This window comes from Anopheles maculipalpis, chromosome 2RL (genome assembly GCF_943734695.1).
Source record: "Anopheles maculipalpis chromosome 2RL, idAnoMacuDA_375_x, whole genome shotgun sequence".
NCBI lineage: Eukaryota > Metazoa > Arthropoda > Insecta > Diptera > Culicidae > Anopheles > Anopheles maculipalpis.
Genome location: NC_064871.1, coordinates 25,346,956 through 25,365,638, shown reverse-complemented (window position 1 = coordinate 25,365,638; position 18,683 = coordinate 25,346,956). Strand labels below are relative to the sequence as shown.

Genomic DNA, 18,683 nt, shown 5'->3' with positions numbered 1-18,683 from the left:
TTTCCTATCACAAACTAATATCAAAGAATATTTTTTATTCTACTGGGTACTATTCTTGTTTAAACATTGATTTTGCTGCATCGTGTTCTTTGAATTTGATATTAAAAAATCTGTCCAATAAGTTAAAAAAAGATATTTCACTTATCGTCCAGTACGATCAGTGCGCCCCCAAACAAGCGAAAGCCATCGGTTTACAAGTGCACAAGCTATATCACATTTAGCGTGCCCTTTCTTGACCATCCTGCCCTATCTCACCGACACCAAACACGTTTAGTCATTTAAAGCGGTCAAAATGTTCCAGCAACTTCTGGCACACGGTCACATTAAACGTGGTGCTGAGTGCCTTGCAAATTGTATCAGTATTTTCGAGCTTACGCATCACCTGACCGCTACCACCAGCAGATGTTCTCACTTGTCCAAACAGTTCCCCGGTAAGTAATGGATTGCCGTTGTTGTTATTAAACTTGTCCAGCAGTTTACGCTCCAGCGCAAGTACCTCCGTATCGATCGCGGATGTTCCACCGGTCGTCGATACACGCGCGGATGTTAGCAGATTGTTCAGATTGTTAAAGTACAGTACGGATGCTAGCTGCACCAGGTAGCAGTCGAGATTGCGGAGAAAGAATTCTTCCAGCACGTTTACATTTAAATTGTGCCGTACGAAGAACATGAACAGTTCGTAGATAAAGTACTTGATGTTACCCATCTCCATCGGTATAATGTTGGAGTCTTTCGTGAAGTACTCGAAGATTTTAACCATGTTTTGCGTTTGGCAGGCAATTGTCGCTGCTGAAGCGGACGACGACAGCGAAGACGAGAGCATCTCCAGTATCATTCGGAACGCCTCCACGTAGTCGTAGTTCAGCATCAACATGCGGATATGATACTCGGAGCCACGTTTGGTCAACTCCAAGACATCGTCTTGACTGTACAGTCCGTGAAAGATGTACAGGCAGTAGTGGATAAAATCGTTCCCTAACAAATGGCGTTCGTTGAACAGACGTGACGTATCCATTGAACGGTCCGTCACTCCATTTGACCTTCTACCGTCGCATTCTTCATTTACCTCGCCGTCATCTTCCTCATCCTCATCATCTTCCTCATCGTCCTCCTCATCGTCCAACGCCAGCGATGTCGGCGACGTAGCGTATGACACCGATTGCAGCGAAGACATCGTACTGTTAGCGTGCTGTTGTTGTAACAATCGTCCCTCGCCCAGCGAATCCGGCAACTCACCGACCACATCATCCACCTCGGCATTGCTGACATCGTTCAAGCTGGAGCTTATTGTCGAAATATTATTGCTAATTTGCTTCTCCAGCGCACTCTTTATCACAAACGAACGCCTGAACTTTGGCATTGATTTCAGGAAGCGTAGCGACTCGTCGTAGCCGAGTCCATCGTTTGTCGGCAGCTTCACCTCGTACGGAGCTTCAATGAACTGCGAACTATCTGGAATTCGGACGACACGGTTCGAAATCGGCAACCGTACCAACTTGCCCGGTATTCCGGTACGATCGAGATTGATCTCTTTGGCGCATTGGCCCATATTGTTGTTACCCCAAGCCTTTACAATATGCTCTTTCGTCATGATGAGGGTAAAGTCGGCACCACACTCTACGTGCTTCACGTTGTCTACCATTTCGAGCCGGGTCGGTAACAGTACCTCATTGCGACCACCTTCGCGACCAAGCTGACGTTCGATGTTTTTGCCCCAGGTGTAAATGGAACCGTCCTCGGTTACGATCGCAAAATGATACAATCCACTCGAAATCTGTAACATACAAGAATGTATTTAAAAACTCCTTTTTGGACCTTTTTATCGCACATTTTAACGATCCTTACCTTTACAATTCTTCCTTCCACCAGCGAAGTGTCGACAAACGATGGGAATAGATGCTCCATTGCTTCTTCTCCATTGTTGGCGGCAGTCGGCTTATCGTCCGTTTCATTTGTCGCAAGGAGCTTTTCACTACTAGCCGGACTATCATCAGTTATCTTTATCTCCGGAATTGTAATACTGGCTTCTGATTGTCCTGCAACAACGTCTTCATCCGACTGATCAACGGCAGTGTTCGTTGATTCTTCCATCACTTCCGATTCCTGATTTTTGCTCGATTCTTCCGTTGTCTTAGATTCGGTTTCCTTGCTTGATGTTTCATCTTCGGCCGGTTGTTGTGCTTTGCTTTCCGTCGAGGACAATTCCGACTCGCTGGATGATGATTCCGTTTCATGCAATTTCGATGACGATCTGAGAATGGAGCTGAATTTTGAGTAGCTACCACCACTCTTGCTGTGGTTGGAAGATTTTGCACGCTTTCTTGCTTGCGTCGCTAAACGTAAAGCTTGTGGTGAAGATCCCCATGTGTACAGTTTGTTTGTAGTGGTCAAAACGAGCTGTAAGTATAAGGATCATTAATTTGTCTCTTCTTGTTTAAAGAAATTTCAATATTTGCTTACATTCACGAACAGCTTTGTGTTGATAACGGATACTTCTTCTTCGAGCATTACTTTGCGTGGTACTAACGATATCAAGAATGATTTTCCATTGCGTGTGTCGACGGTTACACCGAATGGATCTTCCTGTCCCAAACCCAACTGACCGTAGTGATTGGAACCGAAAACGTAAAGGCTGCTACGTGTTTCCTGGTGGCCACGGCACAGTACCATCGTATGAGCATGGCCTAGAGCAATTTGTAGAATTTTCTGAAAATAAAATAGATGGTTAGAATGAACGGGAACTGCTTGAAAAAGATTGATTAAAATGGAAATACCTTGTTCCGGAAAAATTCCACAATCTTTGGTTTGTTGCAATCATTTACCGTGCCGTGGCCTAGCTGTCCAAACACGCCCCAACTGTGTAGAATTGTAAAGTATTACTTAAACAGCCATAAAACTGAACATTTTCTTACTTACCCCCAAGTGTACAGCAATCCATTCGCCACAACCGCATTATGATACTGTCCGGCTGCAAAATGGGTTATGCTTTTGCCGTCCAGCGTCTTTACAAGCATTGGTTGTAGCGCGTTTATAACATGATTCCCAATTCCGAGCTGTCCCAGATTGTTCGCTCCCATCGAATACAGCTAGAAATGAATGACAAAATTAGTTAATCCAGAAACGGAATCCTCATTCCCCAAACTTACCCCATTGCTTGTGAGAAAAAGAGTATGCAGTCTTCCACACTGAACAGCTAACACATCAAGCTCGATCTGACGCAAGAAGCTAAGCGCCGGCGGTTGTCCATTTGGTCCAATCGCATCTCCCTGCAGCGCGGTACGACTCAGCGCACAGTTAACGCCATTCGAGCCCCAAATGTAAGCCGCATGGTTAACAACGGCTGCCCCATGAAAGAACCCAGTAGCGATCGGAGAAAAGCGTGTCAAGCGCATCTCGATCGCACGCTCCTCATGATGTACCCGTACGTGCTTCAGCGCATTCAGGAACGATCCCTCGCAGTGCATTTTTAGCTGCTGCGCACGTATCGATACGGCCAGGAACGTTTCGATCAATGCTTTGCAGAAAAATAGCAAATGACGTCCGGAAGGTTCCCTCGCCGTGCTTTCGTGGTTCGACAGTCGATGCATCAGTGGACGAAAGACGGGATGAAATGGGTTTAGCTGGTGGATCAAGCGTTCCAGCACGTTGATATCGAACACGTCGAGATATTTGCGGATCAGCTGGAAGTAGTTGATCGTATAGTCTTGCAGATAGATTAGACACTCCATAAATAGCTCGTTCGACAGATTGTACACAAACGCGTTGGTTTCGGCCGGTGTGGCTGCCGGCGTTTCGGCGATAGTTTGCTCCCAGGTGCCGACGAGACAGCTGAACACATCCAAACAGGTTCCGCGCGTCATCGCAAGCAGAACAGCCGTTGAGTAGAGCTTACCGTGGGCAAGCATAATGCAGGCTAAGCTCGTATGATATTTGCTATTCGTTACAATATAATTCCATAACGGGATGTAGTTCTTGTCCGCCGTACAGCGCTCGCAAAGCGTTAAAAACATCAAATTTGAGAGATGAAACTGATCCGAGGGTGAAATCTGTACATCCAGCATAACGTCGTCGCTGTCGTAGGAAAAGTCACTACACTGGGCGCCGGTGTTAATGGGCTTGAGAGTTGTGCGAGAATTTAGCTAAAAGGAAAAAGACAAGTCAGTTTGTTGCATCAAGTAACGCAAAACCAAAAACTTACATTCATCAAAGAATCATACACAACATTCCCGAGATGTGCCTCATCGACCAGCTGCCGCATAACGTCGTGCATTAGAAACTGGCTGGTAATGATGTGCGTATTGCGTAGCGCCATAGCGGACAGTTTCATCAGTGCTTTGCTTTCGTTGGCAAGTGCCAGCTTTAGTGCCGTCTTCATTGGAGAAAGTCGAGCCACGTTGTACGTCATCAGCGCTTCCGAGATCCGTTTCCTACGCAGCAAAACATCCCCAGCGTACTCGATACAGCTCGCCAACGGGAGACCGAACGTAGCACAGAAATCTTCACACGCTGCCCAAATACACTTGTGGGCGAGGTTCAGGAACAGATTCTTCCCATTGTCCGCCAGCTCAACCGAGTACAAATTGCGATCGGTTACAATCAGCGCTTGATCAAACTCGATGGTTGGAAATTCTTCCGCCATCACCTGCTGTTCCGATATGTCTAGTTTACGCTCCATACGCAATCCGCGCTGAATTCGCAGATAGTTCGAGACGGCCGACTTTTGAAAAATTGAACGTCCTTCGTTCGTCTCGGTGTTCGTGTTCGACACGTTAGGCTGTTGGACTGCGTCGGTATCGGATGCAACTTCGGTTTTATGCCCAGAAGGAGCGGACACACGATGAATATCGATCACACGTTCGTCCGGAAAGTGGAACTCGCCCAACAGAGAATGCTCGTTGAAATCACAATCGTCACCCATCTTCATCGACGCAATCTTGCAACTGACCACACTCACTGTATTCGGAGCACCAGTATCAGTTAAACTGCTGCTAGTTTCATCGGTCGAGTTATTAGCATCCAATTTGGAGTCCGTTGGTCCTTCCGGTGGACTATCTACGGGTTCGTCTGCCGACAGACTGTGTAGCACGTACAGCACATTCTTAGTCAGCAAGGTCGTATGGCACTGCTTCGGCAGCTTGTAGATGTGCAGTGGTATCAAGCTTATGTCCATACTGTGCACCGACAGCGTGTCCGAATAGGAATGGAGTGCACTGAGCAAATACTTCCCATCTAAATACTGCACCACAAAGTACGGACCGGCTGGAGTGGTAAGAATTTCCGGATACATCCCAGGCAGTTCCATCACCGCCAGATTAGCTGCCTGTTCCTTGTACTTTTCGCGTTCCTTCGCACGAATACGACTTTCCGATAGTTTAAGCTTCAGTGTGCCAATCTTCTTTGCGCCAAGATCACGTAAGGACAGTAGCCGTGCTTTGGCCGCCGGAAACAGCTTTGGCAGTGCGCCTTGTTGCTGACCTGTCTTGTCGTTCCCTTCCGATTCATTTTCCACCTTTTCGAAATCATCACCTGAGGGTGGTTCGGAGCTGTTGGGACTTGAATCGTTGCTATCTCCTTCGTTGTTTTGCTGCGTACTTGAAAGAGGTTGACGTTGCTGATTTCCAACGGATGATTCACCATCTTTTGGTAGTGATAGCACTATTTGCCAGTCCTCTATCGGTACGGAACGACCCTCACTTTCGGTGCCGTCTGATGATAACGATTTCAGCAGCTCCGATTTTAAATCCTGCACTGAGGTCGGAGTGATGACGCCCGGGAAAGTGTACTTGATGGATTTCTGCTCCAGCAGCAGTTTCCATTGCTCTTTGGTAGAGGTGTTTATCATCAGGCTGATCGTTTCCATGCTGTTATCCTGGCAAATGATCAGCTTCTCGATCGATCCTCGCTCGCAGTTTGTATCGCCAAGAAAGGAGCAATTGGGCATTAGGCCTGCAAATGAGAAAAAAGATAATTTTTCCGTTCACGATTCAATTTTAAAGCTCCCTCACTCCGTTAAACCTACCTACAACACATATTGACCCATCCGAATAACCTAAAATAGCTCGCGGCTCATTCGCCAGCGTTTTCCACCAGCTGCAGCAAGTAGGATATGGACAAGATAACGAGACCGTTGACCCCAAACTAGAGCTTATGGAGAACGTTTCCTGCGGGGTGGATGATTTTGACACACCCTCCCCGGCCACACTTTCCTTTAGCTGACATCCATCGGCAAAGAAATCTTCGATAGTTTGCATCGCAATCGGTGTGTCGGTTCCGGTGGCCGATATGCTGCGATTTGCATTCTCTTCCGCCCGTGCCCTTTCTAGCTGCTCCAGAAACAACTTCCGGTAGATGGTGTTGAGCGAAAAGATTTCATCGATTTTGTGCGTCGTGTAGGTTGAGCTGGACTTTTTGATAGTCGGTGCGTCAAATATGACATTCGGTTCTGACGATGGACTACCGCCGCTGGTCCCCGTACCCTTAAGGCTGACTTCCGAAGCAACTGACGACCGGTGTGATGAACCCCCCGTCTGTGGATGATTGTTGTGCGAATTGTTGGGACAGGTTTGGGGATTCGGACACTCATGTGGTCCAATGAACGGGACAATGAAGGAGGTAATCTCCGGAGCACGTTTGCCATCTTCGTACGATTTATCACAAATTGCAAGCGCTGGCACAATGTGCAGCGTGTTGTCATAACCTGCACGCAAAGAAAAGTGTAGACATTACATCAATTTTCCTTCGATAGACAGTACATTAATACTTACAAAACACTAACAAACGGCTACCAGCATTATCGAAGCACACGTCCTGTATTTTTTTCTGATTCTCGGCGAACCAACATAGCAGCATCAGGTGTACTTCGCCGTGACGATCTATGTACCGGAACAGTATCTGATCATTCTGGCGCACGAGACACAGCAGCTGATACTCCTTGTCGATTCGAACGCTGGCCGATAGCTTTGTGTTCACATTCGTTATCAGTGTCGATAGGCGAAGCACATCCCAATCTTTTAGCGAAGCCATTAAATAATTTTTCGTGCCGAAGGAACAAGAAAAGTCTTTTGTTTTTTTTTTTTTAAAGCACGACTATTTGACAGTGCCTCAATATTTTGACGTTTGACAGCACTTTGCAGAACCTGACGTTTCGGTTGTTTGCGACTGCCAGGGGTGGTTACGAATGCAGGGTTAGTTAGGGTTGGAAAGTAAATATTTGTTGGCGAGCGGATTAATCATCCGTGTGGAGCGTAATGTGTAATAATCGGCTGTACTGCTTTATTTTTCCATTATGAGGTTAAAAGGAATCACAATTCAATAAGCAAAAATCAAACTTTAGTTTTATAACCAACCTACTGCATCACATGTACACAGAATCGTTAAAAAGAGATGATAAAATAATATCGAATTAGCCTTTAAACAGCACTTAACCAGCGAAGAAATTGTAACCCTCATAAGAACCACGCGTGAAAAACCAAATGAATTCAAATATATGAAACGATGAAGAAAAGTTTTACGATTTTTGGAGTTTAAGGTTGAGATGTATGTGTTGAAATAAATAATTAGCGTTACTGGAATCCAACATGGTTTTTTTTTTTCATTTAATTACAAAAAATGCTTTGTGATCGAAGTGGTAGATGCGACTTTCGTAATATAGCTAGTTCGGGTGTTGAATCGAAGCCAGTAACTGCAAGCCAAGACCAAGAGCCATGAATGTACAGCCTTAGAAGAATATGAAAAAATATAAAAAAAAAACTATCATCTCTTCTTTTACGGCTCTGCAACTTCAAAAGATCTTACCTTGTCTTTTTGGCTTCTTCTTCGTATTGGCCTAATAACCTGCTAATTCATGTCAGCCAGCGATTTACTTATATAAACTACCTGATACCACGTAGTAGGAAAGTAAAAACCCTAATACGTGCATCTGTTCAGTCTCTTTTTTGGTTTCGTCAACTTGATTATAACTTTACCCTTAGCTGGATTCTTGCGTATGGTGGACTAACGGGATTCGATACCCGCTGCTGCCAGACCGTGTGATAGTCATATTCCGCTACCGCCAAAATATTGCAAAATATTTTTGTATTACATCTTGTGTAATCCAGAGCAATAATGGAGACGCCTATTCCATTACGAGTTCTGTAAGATGTGCAACAGCAACACTTAAGGCTCTTTTGGCATAGTTGCAGGAACAAAATATCAATAAACGATCGAACTTGAAAGAAGGAAGGAGACTTGAATTATTTATAGAACTTCAAAGACGATTCTGCCTATGGGAGGCAATTTAGGCAATAATAGCAATTTAGCCAAGGGGCTTGTATCTTACCGATATTGCAATCCATGTAAATATTATAAACAATATAACTAGATACACCTATCTGGCATTATAGTTTTCCATACTTTCATAGCTTCAATAGCTCCTACACCCCTTATGAAACTATCCTACAGAAGCAGAACGTCTTGAAAGAAACGGATCGCCGTCTGTACTTCACACTCAAATTAAATTGTCAGCCAACCAGCCAAGTGACAGCGATTAAGCATAATTAAAATTTTCGGCACCATTTAAGTTTGTCAACATAACGGCCGTTTCATTCACCACTTGACAACTGTATGCTGCGCAGCCCCCCCGGGAATGGGTTCCAGCATATGTTGAAGAGGAAAAGAAAAATGCAACGGAAACAAAAATTCCGACGTTTGTCGCGCGACGTCTTTAGGATAAATACAGACAATGTGTGTGGCCTAATTAGTCTACGAGACGCATTTTGTTCCGATTCCAACTCCGCTCACTGCTTCATTTGTCACAATTAGGACATGCGGAGGTAATCGTCCACGACCGACTAGCTGTTGTTGTTTGGGTAGAAGAGCAAGAGCAGCTTTTAGTGAATTTTGTACAAGACCTCGTTAAAATATTCCAAAATAATTGATAAACATGAAAAGTAAGTCCATTTCCGCTTTGAACCTGCTGTGATAAAAGATATGATTTTTCATTAATCAATCGCTAACCATTCCAAAAATAGCATGTCTACTAGGATCACAATACTTGGTAGAGCACAGCACCATCCAATTACTAAAGAGTGCCGTAGAATCGGTTCAACCAAAGTGAAATACACAAACGAAAGGCGGAAGTACCCGGACATGAACAGTACAGCCTCATACAACACAAATGCAATGCTTTAAACAAGACCATACAAAGGGATGAGGGAAGTGAAACCTCGTTTACAATCGTAACACCCCACGAGATCGTATGATCGCAGAATCCGCCTAGCAGCAGCGACGAAACGGATCCGTTGCTACAGCAAACTCCCAAAACGTTACAGCATATCGCGGTTCATAATTTATGAGCCAATCGACTAGCCGAAGGGGCTATCGGGCGAGCGTGGCATGGTGCTCAAAGGTCAAGCAATTAATGCTGCGATCGGTCAAATCCGTGTGAACTTTTTCCAGCCTCGTCGATCGCAGGAAATATCGCACGACCAAATTTATCACGTCGTTTAATAATCGTGTGGATACGCTTGAGGGAGGTACAATTTGGAGTTGCTACGCTCATCAATTATGATTTGCTTATGAGCAGATTATTTTGTCTTAAAATTATCGTTCTGTAGCTGATTTCTCTTTGCATAATGGAGAGTTTACTTTACTCTAAAGAAATACATCGTGATTTTTATGATTGATCAAATACCGGTTCAAGCCCGTTGCTAGAACCGACAACCGAACAGAACATAAGATCAGCCACGAACGATACAAACAGCCAAACGACACCGGTAATGGTTCCACTCAAACCCCAAGCATAATGCAAAACGAGAGCGCGCGCGCGCTTGTGCATGCTGTCGTGTTGTTGCATTAAATGGCAAGTGGCGATTGGCGAAAAAAAGGAAAGGTAACACACATAAATGGTTCCTGCTGCTGCTGAACGATGAAGAAAAGCGTGCAAGAATCAAATCTCCCAGCTAAACGTACTGTGCTAGAGAGAGTCTGCCAAGAAAAAACAAAAAACAAGAACACCTTCCGCTTTAGAACCGATGCCCCAGCCGATACCCAGTGCACCCAGTTCCCTCGCCACCAATACCGGAATGCCGAAAAGATGGAAGACAGCGAGTGGAACGCACCAGCTGAAGCAGAATAATAATGCAACATCATTACGCTGATGCATTGCGCTGGTTGGCTCGAGGTCGTTCTGGTCCTCGCGTCAGTACGACGGCCTTCGCGACTCTGGCACTGACCGCCGCGTGCATGCACACCCGCGTGGAAGATGAAAATGGGCAGCCAGACAAAATGGAAAACGCATTTCTCTGTCCCAGCACGGTCAATGCGGCGAGACCTCGTTGGAACGATGCCATATGCATGTCCCAGCCCGGACCGAACCCAGTGGGTTGCAGTTGATGTTGTTGAGCCGAGCTCGGTACCGCTTTTATCGTTGCTTGCTTGCTTGCCAGGATGCCCTCCGGTGGGAGGTGTACAGTAATAAAATCAAAAAAAGGCACACAGCAAAATGAAAATATCCTACCATGATTGTGCCTTGTCTCGCACACAGCATCCTGCACACACCGACGCCACCACCACCGCCGCCCTCCTCATCGCGGTGCGTTTCACCTGCCCAAGGCGAAAATGAAGCATCGATAATGTAGCTTGAAATATCGATATTGATTCAGCACGTCTTGTACGCGTCTTGCTTCGCCCGAGCATGCATCCATGTGCTGGTTGTTCTGTTCGGTCACCGGCAAAAAGGGATGGATTGTAAGTAATTATTTAATTTCAAGGTACATCATCATAATGTTGTGATCGAAAGTAGAGCTGTTGCGCTCGAGGGCTGCTGCTCCACTCGACCATGGTTGCGACTATCCATAAACGAACCGAACCTAATCGAGCTGAAGCAATCGAATGTCGAGCTTGTCGGGTGGGATTGATGCAGTTTTGTTTTGCCTTTTTGTTCGCGGAGATGTTTCGTTTTGTCAGACTGGTTCGTGCAAAGTCCCAAAACGTATTCAATTAAGGTGTCTAATGCATCAGGCACGGTAGATATGCGTTGCTGCATATCGAGATGGTGCAGCAATGAGTGACAATTGGAAGAATGATAACGAACGTGCTAATAGCGATCTTATCTAGTGATGTGTTGTTATCGTCGATGTACAATTTTGCATAATTGGAACGAGTTGGAATGGGACTTGCAGTGGTATTATTGCTATTGGGAAAATTGTACAGGATTCTACCTAAATGTCGAATAAAGTTCTCAAATTGAAACAAACATACATTCTTTCAGAAGAACTTTACGTATAAGTGATGAGTTCTTCCATCTTCAAATTTGTAATCTAACTGGTTTTTGATATCCATTCCCTCTACATTCCATTCATAACTAGTTGTTTCTTTATCATATTCGCTTACCAGGAAAATATTCTAAAAGGGATTTTTTGTTTGTTTGATGTCTTTTATATGGTTTTGGCGAATATTTTGTACTTAAGCCTATAAGCCATCTTTTTCTTCTTTAATTCTAAATTCTGAAGAGGTCTTGGGCTGCCATTTTTTGCATACTTGTCTTAATGTTACCCATAACTTATTCTTGTCTTCTTGTTCTATTAAGGTCGCGCCGCCCATCAAATTGATTACTAGACTTGCCGATACCACGTAGTTGGATAGTCAGTCCTCACTACGAGGGGATGGTCCGAATGGGATTTGAGCTCCGCTCATGCCGTTTCTAGACCGGCGCTGCTGTCGCATTGTTCTGTACTACAATTTTCAAGAAGTACAAGTTATTTCAAAATACTTGCAACCAATTTTCTGTCTATTATCTTCTTTGAGCTAAACGAGTATGCCCGGGATAAGGTTAAAAAATATAGAGGAAATGCCTTATCATTTTGTTCATATAACTTAGTCATCACAAGCGGTGTTGACGAAACAGCATTGCACCGTCATAATTAATTTTAAATGGAAATGAATAAAAATATTCTTGGAGCTTAAACAAACAATGACCATACTGAATCGTTGAACCATTTTTGCTTTAAATGTCATATTATAAATTCAAAATTTATTCTTTATTATACACCACTTTTCCTTCTGCTTCTTGGTTAAACGGCCTGCAAGGCTAAGCTGGCCATCTAAGGGCTTACTATACTAATTGATATCAGTAGTTGCATTGTTTAGTCTTAATTACAGCCAACTTGAAATTACTAGAATGTGGCTCTATTTGATTGCGTAGAGATTTGACGCTAACATTAAATTTAATGTAAAAAATAAGATTTTCAACCATCATAACAAGCTTTACAAGCCTGGCCGTCCTATAAATAAAAAAACAAGCTTTACAATGCCTTCTCCGAAATAAATCTTTAACCTTTGCCTGTAAACTCGCTTCCAGCGATGGTAAACCACAAAGCCATTTGCCATGTTTACGCTTCTCTCGCATATAATCACTTTCCTTAACAAGAATCATGTACAAGCCATTACGTCTTTAATCGCGGCCTTTTAATATTTTTCCATTTACAAGTTGATCAACTAAAATTTCCCCGGTCCGCTTACTTTCGCTATGCAGCGAAAATGTACCATACGGCTGCCCATATACTTCACTTTGTGCTGAACCGACGTTCACCTACGGCTGGCAGGAAAAGGAAAATTTATAACAAAGTTTGCAAAAAAAAAGAACAAAATAATAGCCCCCAAGAAAGGGAGGGAGAGAGTATTCGATCGAACGAACCCATAATCGACTATTGGACTGGTTATACGTGTGTGAGTATGTTTTTGCATGTTGTTGCATAGGGAGAAAAGGAGCTCGACGCAAACGGCATCATCTACCCTTATTTTGGGGGTTGGCCAGGTGATTAAGTTCGCGCTCGAGACACTGTGGGCAAATGGGCCAACATTTATGTTGCTTGGTTGCCTGGTGCGAACGACAGATTGGCGCGAAAAAAGATCGCTTACCGGCCGGTGGATCGGTGCGAAAAAGACGTCTCACGGTCGGGATCGGCGATCGTCAAGCGAAAGGATTTATAATCCCCGCACGCCTCTCCCACGGTGACGATGAAGCCTCTAAACTGAAGTTCCTTTTTGGTGAGGGAAGCCTGGGAGAGATTAAAAACATAACAGAAAAATAAAAAAAAAAACAATATCGAACAACAAGCTGTCCGCTAACGATTTGCGGATTGTGGACCAAGCACTAGGAGGCGAACAGCGTGCAAGTAACCGCGCAGCAACGGGAGAATTTTCATACCTGCTAAAGTGTTTGTATGAAATATGTTCCTCCAACGGTTCAGTGCTCCACACTCTCTCCGGTGTGCTTGTGCTGCAAAATCGTGAGACAACACTTTGTCTTAAGAAGCAATAAAAATAATAACAATTTAGCCCAACTTCGCCTTTTGTCGATCCGAGCAACGCCCACAACACAGGAGAAGAAAAAGGGAAGGTTTGGAAGGAGCGGAAGGCAAATGGCCAGATGCAACCAGCACAAAACTTCCACGTTCCTCGACACTATGGGCTATGGGCGAGCAGCACGGACCAACGGCCGGGAGACTACGCTTCTGGGACGCTACTTTTCCCACTTTCCGTACCGAAAAAAGCTTGAAAACAGCCCGGTTCCACCCCATCATCTCTGAATCTCGCTGCATCCCTTCCCTGGGGGCGCTGAAGTTCTGCTCAGCGCTGCTCCAGTCTCACAACACGATATGGTTCCGCCCCCATCGTTAAGGCAACATCCGTCCAAACGAACCCTTGTCGGGTTGGGACGACGACGACAGGACGAACTGGTGCACGGAGCACTAAAATAATGCAAAATCTTGTACACTGCCATTATGTGGCGGCCCCGGAACGGTTCATCGCGGCACTGAGGGTGAAGTATCCGCAAACGCATGTCGGTGTGTCTTGCCTCCCTTCGATTATGCGCCTTCGATTGGGTGAACAGTGTGAATTTGTTGTTCCGTTTGCAGGCGAGCAAAAAGAAGAGCAACGTTATCGAACCCAATAAAACGACCATTGAACTGCAATCGACACTCGGTTGAGGCGGTCGAAGATCGGCCAGCTTGTTCGATGGTTGCTGTTGTGTTAAAGCATATGCATATCCTGATTCCCACGAGGCAAGTTGGCATACTCGGTTTTTTTGGTTATGGAGTGCAAAAAAAGGTCAGTTAAGGGAAACGGTCAACTTTACTTGAAGGGATCCCTTTTTTGTGTTGTTTACACCGACTTATCAGTATTGAGAAGTAAGCTCGCTGCCCAATTATTGGACACAATATTTAAACTTTTTGCTTGTAATATTAGATCCAGCATGTGGCTTGCTTCGTTTGTAAAATGTTCTTCCCTTTCTTCCTGCCATTGGGTATGAGCGATTGATGATTGGTTTCAATCACGAAACCATTGAAGCAAAATGTGCTGCAAAATAAATAAATCGCACAAGCGCGCCTCGTTTACAGATAACGAACGCAAGATCATCGAATAATAGAGGCGGAGTTTTTGGGATCTCGTTACGTTCGTGATTATTATCCCCGCATCGTTTCGTTCAAGTTTTCCCGCAAATAAACCAACGAAAAAAACCAAAAGCAAGAAGCGTGTTGCACTCGCTTGAATGGCCTCGAGAAGGACTGTCTTGCTCAAGCTTGATGCTTGTTTGATCAAGATTGATGTTCGGTTTTGTGACGGTACGTCAAGGTCAGAAGACGTCACAGTGGAAAAACTGTTTGCTTCTTTTTCCCATTCAATAAGACTTATATTTTCATGCGATTTGGGTGGAAAGCTAAACACACACAACTTTTTATTGTTATAATATGTTCAGTAAAATATGCCATATTGAAAAAATGATATAAATAAAAAAAAAATATATTTAACAAAATAAATTCGGTTTGGTAAGTAAATTCGCCCAAGCCACTCCTTCCAGACAAATTCTACCTCAATTAGCTGTCCAATAAATAAATTTTATTGCTCATTGATTGTGCAGCCCCATACCGGGTAACATACCCACAAACGAGACCATAACAGGTCAAACTGTAAGCAATTTTATCCCGCGGATGGGCCAAATGAACTGCGCTTACACCGATGGAACGGGCAGGCGAACGTTTCCCGTACGATAAGAAAGAAGCAAAAAGATGTATCATTTTGGCGCATATTATTGCCCGTAATGGGTTACCGCATCTTTTTTTTCTGCTTTTGACATTCTTCTTAATCACTCGTTTAATTAACCCATTTGAAGATGAGCCAACGGGGACTCATTGCCGCACATTTATCCTGCAGGCAGCATGAATAATGAACCGTATTGATGTTGAACAAGGGTAGCACGAAAAGGTCCACTGTCGGGTGTCATTTTAGGCTTTAGTTTTAAACCTCCTTCTTCGTAAAAGGTTTAACATTTTCTGTACAATTTACAATTCAAGCTTTAAATTTTCAAAAAACCAGTTATGATTAATTTATTAATTCAATGAGGAACTTTTCATATGCTGGTGCAAAAACAGCCGTGTGCAAAGATATTAAATTAACGAATAAGGTGAACACCGAACGCGGCGTGGACACACCACAGAGACCCACGCGTAACGAGCGAAATCCACATGATTTTTGCTGCTCGTTAAATGGCTATCAGAGGTGTAATAAAAATTAAAAGTACGGAAAATTATTCTTTTTATCTATGCTCCGTTTTGCAATAATAAAAAAAAAACAACCCAAACCACCCCATTGGGAGGCCTGTAACGGTTTTAAAACTCACCCATCCTTCGCCTTTCCCGTATGCTTCATTCCTGCCGAAGGAATTCAAAACCTCCCACTCTGGGTGAAAACTCCAAATGGTGTGGAGAATCATCAACCTGCTCGATGTTCCTCTTCAATGGCAGGGGGAAAAAAACAAGACAAAAAAGAGCAAAATACGTAGAAAACCCTTCAAGGGATTCAGTTTGGTCGCGTTAGGAAACTTTGTCCGGCACTTACTTTCATTGTTCGTGGGTCATATTTTATGCGAATGGTTAAAAATGCATTCGGAAATGACAATCCACCACCAACCACAAGCTTGAGTGGGTGGGGATTTTTGGCACCGATGACCGACCGAGAAATGAAAATAAAGTTTACTTTAAAAAAAGTACAGTTTTTTTTTTTTCAAGGATTAACCATAATTATCTGATAATGTTCGCTGCTAATTATACGCCGGTGCGAACGGGAACGGTTGTCCCTATTCGCTTTTGATTTAGGTAAAAGAGCAAACAATGAAAAGTCATTCGTAGGGGTTTATCTTTCCAAGAAGTTACTGCTCCGAGTACAACGGCCGGCCCAGGTTTTAGATTTTGTTGCCAGGTTGTTGTTTCTTGTCCTGCCATGCCTGCCGATCGTACATTTTATGCACCCTAAGCTTTGACCATTTTCCCATAGAAAGCGCTTCATAAATCTACGGTGCGCAATAAACAGGATTACGATGGACGATTGCGAGTTTCATATCCATCCGATGCCCGTGAACTGCTTCGTCCCGCTAATTTCCACTAATACCGCGCATTAATGCGTACCGCAGCCTTTCAAGATCGATATAGAGCACACACACACGCACACAGCAGCTCGTCTAAATCACAAGATGAGCAACGGAAGATGCAAAAGGCCAACAACAACACAAAAAAAAAACACATACAAGCTACTCATCATCAAGCGTCTGTGTCAGCATCGGGACAGTGTGGAGTCACGTGGCGCTGGTTTATTTGCACAATAGGAAGCAACTTACCAGTCACTTGTGCTGCTGCCGCTACGACCGATGAAGTTCCATTCAGCCAAAAATCGAGGGCGATTTCGGAATCCGTGTCATCGAAACCGGAAAGTCATCAACGAAGGCAGCAGTCTCGCCCGTTCTTTCCCTGCGAGCTCCTTTCCCTTCGCATGGTCGCGCACCACATCAAAATCGGATTTATTTTACATATGTTTCGAATATCCTCGTGGGAGTGTTTAGGTTATTTATCCACACCATGGTGCCAATGAAGGATGCTGAGGAGGCCGACTAGAGGCCGTCGAATGACTGGAACTTCTAGCAAAAGGACCCTAGTCGCTTAGGGGAAGAAGATTTATGATCCCGTCGGTAGTAAGCGTACGCGGCCCTGTCGGAAAAGCGTGTACCAGGGGGAATTGGGAATCCGGGGGTTTCTTTTTCCCGCCTTAGATACACATCGAGGGTCCGTGTTCCGTACTCTGTGAGCAGTGTGAGACAAATCCACGGCAGAGCGTTTATCAATTTCTTCTAGATGTGTGTCGGAGTGTGAGTGTGTGCGAGCGTTCCCCTCGTCCCCGTTACCGGTAAACAAGGACGATTCCGTATTGGTACTCGTGTTGCTGTTGTTGAATCTTTTGGGCAAAAAGTTCAAGGGTTCAATGGGCAAGCATTAGAGAAAGCGAGAAGCGAGAATACAACACAAGGAAGCTGTCCGGTTGCAGTTTTTCATACACCGCTAAACTTGACGAGCCTTTTTCCGCGACCGACACCGACCAGTAAAGCAGGAAAAACTCACACGCATATCAGCGCGTAGCGTCATAATCGGTTAGCAGTGATTTTACCAACTACCGTTTTCGCGCACCCCTTGGGATGCGGTGGTGGTGGTAAATAGGTGCTTAAAAATTCAAAAGTCACCCCGACAAAAAAAAAAACATAAAAATAACATTGAGGCCGAGGGTGACGAGCGTGTGTGTGACGGCGAGGTTCATCGGCACAAAAACCAACCCCAATTGGGATGGATAGTTAACAGGATGATGGATTCGTATTAGGTTAATGTTGGTTATTTTGTTAGCTACGGGTTGAGCATGAGTTTTGCGTTTTTTGTAGCGGGAAATTAACGTTTGTCTTAGCGATGGGGTGATGGGAAACTATGTGAGAGGAGTTGGAATTAAATTAAAAATGAGAGGGAAGTTCAAAGTAAGTGTGAGGAAGATTCATGCTTTGAATGAGCCATTTCTTGTCAATTATTTACACTTGATCAATCTAAATCTATTGAGAAATAATGGTGCATCGGTATTTCAAAGATGGTGAACTAGCAATGATAAATTGAGGATTCAATAAAACTAAACAGCCGAATTTTGGAATGTATAATAATTGCACTTTACATCCCAATCTGAAACAAGACATTTAACTCTCCATAAAAAAATGTGTGTCACTTGTTTGAAACATCAACAATTTAGACGATTTTAAACGTTTTTCATACGATAGCTTAATGTTTTAACAATTTAACCATGCATTCATAATCTTTTGTACTACATATTTTAAATACAGACAAAATATAACGTCTTCATCGATTGATTTGAAGCAGTGAGAGCATAGATCGTACTATGGATGTCTTCATCTGATGATCTGGACTCTTGCTGGATACTACCAAACAGTGTAGTGAGACCATTCCACTATAGCAGGAACATACGGAGAAATCATTGATTAATTGTGTGGTTATATCGTAGTAAAATTTCGATCATTTGATAAGTGAATCTGAAAAATAATGAATTTGAATTCATGAATTCATTTAAAATGAAAAATATCAAATACAAGAAAAATACTATTCTACATAACTGTGACTACCAATCAAAATAGCAGCGTCCACGGCTGTTTGTTAAAAATACCGTTGTGTCGAGAGGCGAGGCGTCAAACAAAATCACTTGCCACTGACCTTTTCGGCGACCAAATGATTTTTGTTGAACAAAAATTCTGTTGGAGGGGCTTTTACAATCATGCTGTGTCCAAGAGGGAATGGTAACTGATATCATTGACTCAGCAGGAGTTA

At 43.9% G+C, this 18,683-nt stretch overlaps 3 protein-coding genes across 3 annotated transcripts in view; 1 reads left to right on the top strand and 2 right to left on the bottom strand.

Annotated features, from left to right (window-relative positions):
• The window catches only part of LOC126565732 (uncharacterized), a 578,093-nt gene that overhangs the window by 410,282 nt on the left and 149,128 nt on the right, over nucleotides 1-18,683 (bottom strand). The gene's annotated exons all lie outside the window — the stretch shown is intronic.
• The window catches only part of LOC126557323 (transcription factor IIIB 90 kDa subunit), a 525,788-nt gene that overhangs the window by 405,993 nt on the left and 101,112 nt on the right, over nucleotides 1-18,683 (top strand). The gene's annotated exons all lie outside the window — the stretch shown is intronic.
• LOC126559628 (uncharacterized) lies at nucleotides 261-7,070 on the bottom strand. The gene is made up of 9 exons (XM_050215797.1): nucleotides 6,765-7,070; nucleotides 6,020-6,697; nucleotides 4,199-5,946; nucleotides 3,147-4,139; nucleotides 2,917-3,086; nucleotides 2,775-2,856; nucleotides 2,461-2,706; nucleotides 1,846-2,397; nucleotides 261-1,774 (listed from the first exon to the last, which is right to left on the bottom strand). The coding sequence occupies exons 1-9, from the start codon at nucleotides 7,021-7,023 to the stop codon at nucleotides 275-277; spliced, it is 6,228 nt and encodes a 2,075-aa protein (XP_050071754.1). The 5' UTR covers nucleotides 7,024-7,070; the 3' UTR covers nucleotides 261-274.

Coding starts and splice junctions, on each gene's coding strand:
- LOC126559628 (XM_050215797.1), bottom strand. CDS start 7,023: ATGGCTTCGCTAAAAGATTGGGATGTGCTTCGCCTATCGACACTGATA. Junction 6,698..6,764: donor TAGCCGTTTGTTAGTGTTTT/GTAAGTATTAAT, acceptor CTTTGCGTGCAG/GTTATGACAACACGCTGCAC. Junction 2,707..2,774: donor TGGAATTTTTCCGGAACAAG/GTATTTCCATTT, acceptor TTTTATTTTCAG/AAAATTCTACAAATTGCTCT.